The sequence below is a fragment of the Fopius arisanus genome, unplaced genomic scaffold (genome assembly GCF_000806365.1).
Source record: "Fopius arisanus strain USDA-PBARC FA_bdor unplaced genomic scaffold, ASM80636v1 scaffold00281, whole genome shotgun sequence".
In the NCBI taxonomy this organism is placed as follows: domain Eukaryota; kingdom Metazoa; phylum Arthropoda; class Insecta; order Hymenoptera; family Braconidae; genus Fopius; species Fopius arisanus.
Genome location: NW_011888020.1, coordinates 44,265 through 51,028, shown reverse-complemented (window position 1 = coordinate 51,028; position 6,764 = coordinate 44,265). Strand labels below are relative to the sequence as shown.

Genomic DNA, 6,764 nt, shown 5'->3' with positions numbered 1-6,764 from the left:
TCCTTAAAAAATGGCGGCAATGACATGGCCCCCGTACTTTTGCGGAGCTTATCCAATGAACTCTCAAATGAGTCCACAACGTATTACCTGAATTAGAGAAAAAGAAAGAAAATATCTCACAAATCGGAAAAAAAGGAAACGCTACGAGCATGGTGGACTTATTGATGGAAAATTCATTTTCTATTATAAAAATCATATGGTCATATATACTATATGACGTTGTGCTCTCGGCGAGGTGGTCCTCGGAGGTATTTCACGCGTCTCGGAGTCCCGTAAGTATGCTCTCGCTATCCCGACCCGTTGATCTGTTCGTTGTATTATGTCACAGTCTTTTTTTTCAGTGTATTCGACTCGCATATCCACTCACGGACCACCCTTCACGACCTAGCATTCTGAGCAACGCAGGCCTTCCCGTTTCCGTTTCATTCGTCATTGGCTTTGACCTTTTACCTCTTGCGGGTAGTTTTACGGTAACTGGACGGGACGAGTTCCAACACCAGTCGTCGTGTCCCCTCGTGCTCTTATTTGAAATTTTTTTTCTCCTTTATGATTATGTGGTTTTTTAACTTCGAGTAAGGTAGGGCATCTCAGCTTTTTACCCTCGGTTCGGTGTTTTCGGTTTTCGTTAGGTTTTGGTCCATAAAAAGCTAACCGGTCCGCCCTTCAATTCGGTTGGGATATTCGGATGTGAGTATGGGAACGGATAAAGGTTATAACCATCCTCGATTTCTGGGACGAGATCAGGAGAAGTGTTACAGTCGAAAAGGTGGAGAATAACTTTGAAGTTTCTAGTTTTCTAATTACCGTCTGCGCTCTCCACTAAATACTACAATTATAACTATTTTCTGTATACTATCTAACATAGTTTCGGAATATGAAAAAAATCGCTTTTTTGACAATTGTAAAGGCATTGCCCCCTTTAACCGATAATCAATTCAATTATGATGATTTATAGTCAATGTACAAGCTGTAGTACTGTAACCGTAGCTGGAAATACTAGTAAGTATTTCACGTTTAGGGGGTCATCCCATGTGACGGCCGGTTTTTGACGCTACATTTCGGAATTTTTTGTGGGAAAATGAATGAACGGACAACACTGAATTTTTGACTACACATTTATTGACATTTGAAGATAACGCTCAATTTTTTTCGGACAAAAATTATCCACCTATGCCGAGCTACCCAGCCGCGAAGTCGGCCATGAAAACGAAAGGGGTAAAACGGCTGGCACGATTCTGAGGTATTCGATGATCTGAAATTTAAAAATAAAACGGGTTCTTAATCTGCGAAGGTTCAGCTATCTGAACTAGCTGAACTAGGATTTTCAAAAAATATCAAAAATTCAATTTTTGGCAGGCACCCAAAGTTTTTTTCAAGAATTTTGTTTATTTTCATTGACTTTTTCTTAAAAAAAAACAGGTTTAGATATCGGAATTATCCTAGTTCAGCAGATGCATACACATCTACTGAGTAATCCCTCCAAATTTCGTTGAAATCCGTTGACTAGATTTCGAGTTATGGTGTCAGCCAATTTCAAAAACACAGTTTCGAGAAAAACGCATTCAAAGATTCACATACTGTTAACACGTGTAAAGTTTTGGCTTACCCTCAATTTGCTATGCCTGGCCCATAAAGTAACCCTTCTTCTTCCTTATAGATAGCTTGCGAAGCCGATTGTTCACTCTTAGCGTCAATTCTAGCCCTTTTTGCCATGTTAGTCAAGCGTTGTTCGGAGCGTCTGATGCGCGCTTCATTACGGCGCTCGGCGTACGCTTGAGTTATGGGGGTTATTAGGCAACCCATGATTTCCATCACTTTCAGGATGCCATTGAAACCTTCATTAAAAATTATTACAGCTAGGGCAGTAGCTATTTCAACTACTTTCACGCCAGAGTGAAGATGTTTGGGCGCAAAAGTCCAAATCAATGAATTTAACGATTCATTGTTATTTTCTGTGTCTGCTCCTAAACATCTTATCAACAAATCATCTCTTGATAAATCTTCATACACTGGTTTGATGGCCTTTTGAACTTCTTCAGTGAACGGTGGCTTATCATGATGAAAATTGTGGAGTTCCCCTATAGCTTCTGCCTTGCGCCACTTGCACCAACTGTCTTTGTCTGCTGGGCAATTTTGGTGTTGTGGATTTGCGTCTGTAGAACATTTATGGTAGAAATTGGCCCATATTTGTTTCTTCATTTCTTCCATTGAATCTGTATGTCGACGAATAGCCAAACCGTAGAATTTTGTGAGCTCATTGATGACTTTGTCTGTTAATTTCCCAGCACCTTTTCCACCGATTCCTTTATTCATTTTCTTTACGTTACGTAGTCGAGTGCCCATTCTCTTTTCCACGTGCCCGACACATTCTTTTTTAACTACCAGTTCTTTTCCATATGGCTCCCTTTTTAGAATCCCATTGAAGGTTTTGCTATCGCCATCGCCCACGTAGGTACGATACTTTACACCATGTTTTTCTTCAGATCGCGAAAACATTTGAACAATAGCGTCAACTTCCATCTTTCCAGAGCTCCCAGAATGATTTATAGTACAATCAGCTTCATGACTTTCAAACCATGACTCGTAGGCAACTGGATCGTTATTTTTTTGGCTTTTCCATAAGTTACATCCACCACAAAAGCTACTCATTACATATTGTTAGAAATCCTGTCAGCTGACAGGCACTCACACATACACACCCACTCACACACACCGCACGCTCACCTCAGATGACCAGTGGCCTTTCACCTCTGACACCTGGGGCGCCACTTGATGGACAGGTGTAATCCACCATCGCGATGATCGACACCTCCCACCTTACGGCTTATTACTCTCTCTCATTTGCATCTAGACCGCTCGAGAGTGTTTACGCGCTTTTCTCAGATCTTCGCTTCTCGTTAATTAGACCTGCTCACTAATAGTTCTTCTCAGAAGAAGATCAGTAGATCCTTGAATTATAAAAGTGTTCTCATTGCTCAGCTCATTATTGTGACATATAATTGTGAAGTGACTTTTCTTGACAATTAAACGTGACTCCTTTTTGACCAACGCCACGCGAGTGAATTCTTTGACCCGCTCAACACTTCCTGAAAATCCGTCCTCATCTCATCCATCACATAAAAATATCCCCATAACCAGATCCCGTTCTGAACATTTTGGTCCTTCGAGCCGGATCGGTGGAATATTTTTGTGTTTTTTATCGGTTTCGCGTGGCATCGGAGTGATTTACGCGGGAATGTAGACTCAGTGCAGTGCCGTCACGTCACCACGAGTGCCCCGCTCATCTGCCAGGACCGTATCACGAGTCTCCAGTGCCCAGCTCACCGAGTCGGGAGCACCCTAGGGAGCCGAGGGCCTCGCTCATTCATCAGGGCCGTAATAACCACACTGCAGACCCGCTCCAGGACTTTAAAAAATCTTCTGCAAGGCTAAGTAGTCCTGATTATTCTCGGTTTTCGAACTTGGGCTACAACTATCGCTACTGCTCTGTTGATTTTTTTCGAATATTATTATTTTTTTGGAATTTATTTCTCAGGGCAAGCAGTGAGACAACGAAGCTCAGAGTCGTATTCAACGGTTCAAACAAGACCAGCTCAGAACAATCGCTCAACGAGATCATGCACACGGGAGCGAAGCTCCAAGCGGTCATCTCAGACGTGCTGCTATTCACGCGACGGCGCAAGCTCATCTTTATGACGGACATCACAAAGATGTTTCGTCAAATTCGAGTGCATCCGGATGACTGGCCGCCCCAACAAATTTTATGGACCGACTTAAATGGAGATATCGTCACCTGTCAGCTCACCACGGTCACGTATGGCACAAGGTCAGCTCCATTTCTCTCCATACGTGTGCTTCATCAGCTCGTCGAGGATGAAGGGTCGAAGTATCCCCTCGCTGTGGAACCGCTCATGAAAGAACGATATGTTGACGATATCTGCGGAGGTGCTGATTCAGCTGAAGAACTACTCAGGACCGCTCACCAGGTGACGCAGCTCTGCCTGTCAGGAGGCTTTCCATTAGCCAAATGGCACTCGAATAGCCCAGCTCTACTTACATATCTTCAACCTGACAGCACCTCTCAAAATCAACGATCCATAGAGGACTCATTCACCAAGATTCTTGGGGTTTCTTGGCATCCAGGAACGGACAAGTTCAAGTTCTCAGTCACTCAGCCTGAGACCAGCTCAATAACGAAGAGGATCATATTATCGGAGACGGCTCAACTCTTCGATCCGCTCGGCTTCCTCGCACCAGTGGTCGTGCGAGCGAAGATTCTGCTTCAGGCTCTATGGATCGAGAAACTGGGGTGGGACGAACCAGTCTCGCCGACGACTGCTCAACGATGGCGTCAGTTCAGGGAGGAACTCACACAGTTGTCAGAGATCACCATACCTCGGTGGCTTGGACTGCTCAAAGACTCAATTGTGGAGGTACACGGATTTTCTGATGCCTCACAAGTGGCTATGTCAGCCGTGGTTTATCTCAAAATCTTCAACGGGGATAAACAGGATGTCACACTGGTCTGCTCAAAAACGAAGGTCGCACCGCTCAAAAGGCTGACAATTCCACGTCTAGAACTCACTGCAGCTCTTCTCCTTGCCAAACTGACCAAATACGTCAAGGACCAACTCAACCTCACGAACGCCACCACGTATCTTTGGACGGACTCATCGGTCACGCTTACTTGGATCAGCTCTCATTCATCAAGGTGGAAGGAGTTCGTGAAGAACAGGGTGTCACTCATTCAGGACCTCACTCAGCAGGCTCACTGGAGGTTGGTACCAGGCAAGGAGAATCCTGCAGACTGTGCGTCTCGAGGTCTATCAGCGCATCAGCTGGTCGCTCATAAGCTATGGTGGACAGGGCCGCCATGGCTTCAACAGGACAGCTCATCATGGCCGACTCACGCCTTGGAAAAGGACCTTAACGTAGACCTCGAGGAGAAGCCAGGAGTTCTCTTACATCTCAAGGCTCAACCAATCGCTCTCTGGGATCTCATCGACAGATTCTCTTCGCTCAACCGTCTGCTCAGGGTCACAGCAATCTGTCGAAGATTCATCGCTCGGCTCAGGAGAGTCCCTCATTCATCTCTTCAGTGCCCGCTCACACTTGGTGATCTGGAAGAGGCTCGGATCCTCTGGATCAAACTCACGCAGGCAGCTCACTTCAAGGATCAGCTCAGATCAATCTCACGAGGGGAGAGGTTCAGTAAATCTCACCCTCTCACCAAGCTTACACCCTTCATCGATCACCAAGGGGTACTGAGAGTTGGCGGACGGCTCAAGTTCGCTCATATTGGCCCAGAGAGCCCGAATCAAGCTATCATTCCGAGGGAATCTCGGCTGGCTCAACTGCTCATAGGACAAGCTCACCTCAGGACACTCCACAGAGGCACACAGCTCACTTTGCGACAGCTCAGAAGCAGCTACTGGATACTCGGAGGCTGGGCACCAGTACGCTCCTTCATACTCAAATGCGTTAAATGCACTCGCCAACGTGGAGTACGCGCGCAACAGCTCATGGGCCAGTTGCCACCAGCAAGACTCTCCCCCGTTCGCGCCTTCCTCAACACGGGAGTCGACTATGCCGGCCCCGTATCGCTACGCTCATGGAAAGGACGGGGTCACAAGTCGTACAAGGGCTGGTTGGCTATCTTTGTCTGCATGACCACCTCAGCGGTTCATCTCGAGGTCGTGTCGGACTATTCACCTGAAGGATTCATCGCAGCGTATAGGCGCTTCTCAAGTCGGCGTGGGATAGCTCACTCCTTGTTCAGTGATTGCGGGACCAATTTCCTTGGCGCTGACAAGGAACTTAGGAACCTCTTCTTATCAGGATCAGCTCATTCCAGACAGCTCGCTCAGCTCCTTATTAATGATGGGACCCAGTGGTCATTCAATCCTCCAGGCGCTCCACACTTTGGAGGGAAATGGGAAGCGGCGGTGAAGTCGGTGAAGTTCCATCTCACCCGAACGATCGGAGAGGATTTGCTCACTTTTGAGGAACTCACCACTTTGCTCGCTCAAATCGAAGCGGTGCTCAACTCACGACCCCTGGAACCGCTCACGGATGATCCTGATGACTGCTCAGCCTTGACACCGGGACACTTTCTCATCGGTCAGGCTCCCACGACTCTTCCGGAACCATCTTTAGAGCAACTCAACGTCTCGAGACTCTCTAGATGGCAGCTCATTCAGCAGAAACTCCAAGGATTCTGGAAATGGTGGTCCACGGGATATCTCCAATGTCTTCAGGCGATATCCAAGTGGCACCATCCGACTCATCAACTACGGATCGGCTCACTGGTTCTACTCACGGACGAGAGATTTCCGCCAACGAAGTGGCCTCTCGCCCGAGTGACTGCTCTGCACCCAGGATCGGATGGACTCACCAGGGTAGTCAGCATCAGGACTGCTCAGACGATGCTGACGAGGCCAATCGCCAAGCTCGTCATCTTGCCCATCTCACCTTCCGAGGAATAGAACCAGGTCAACTCACCGGCTTCTCACTGTTGGACTTCGTCAATTTCGACGGATTTACGACCCTGACTCACCGACGGGGCTCAACGTGAGAATGACAGCAGCTAAAGCAGAAGGGATTTACGACCCCTGATGTCTAGGATGCTGCCATGCCTAGCCAGCGCACCTTCTGGACGGTCTCACGGATTCACTCATGGGTGACAAACTCCGCCAGCTCACCAAAGAGCGTTTTGAATTTTTGCTTTTTGTTTCAGCTCACCATGGTTCTGCTCAGTCTGGTTG

General features: G+C 47.1%; 1 protein-coding gene across 1 annotated transcript; it reads left to right on the top strand.

Annotated features, from left to right (window-relative positions):
- The first annotated feature begins 3,617 nt into the window (after positions 1-3,617).
- On the top strand, positions 3,618-6,485 carry LOC105272786 (uncharacterized). The gene has a single exon (XM_011315012.1). The coding sequence runs from the start codon at positions 3,618-3,620 to the stop codon at positions 6,483-6,485; it is 2,868 nt and encodes a 955-aa protein (XP_011313314.1).
- Positions 6,486-6,764: the final 279 nt, after the last annotated feature.

What these genes read in the sequence shown, in the direction of transcription:
- LOC105272786 (XM_011315012.1), top strand. Translation starts at nt 3,618, where the DNA reads ATGCACACGGGAGCGAAGCTCCAAGCGGTCATCTCAGACGTGCTGCTA.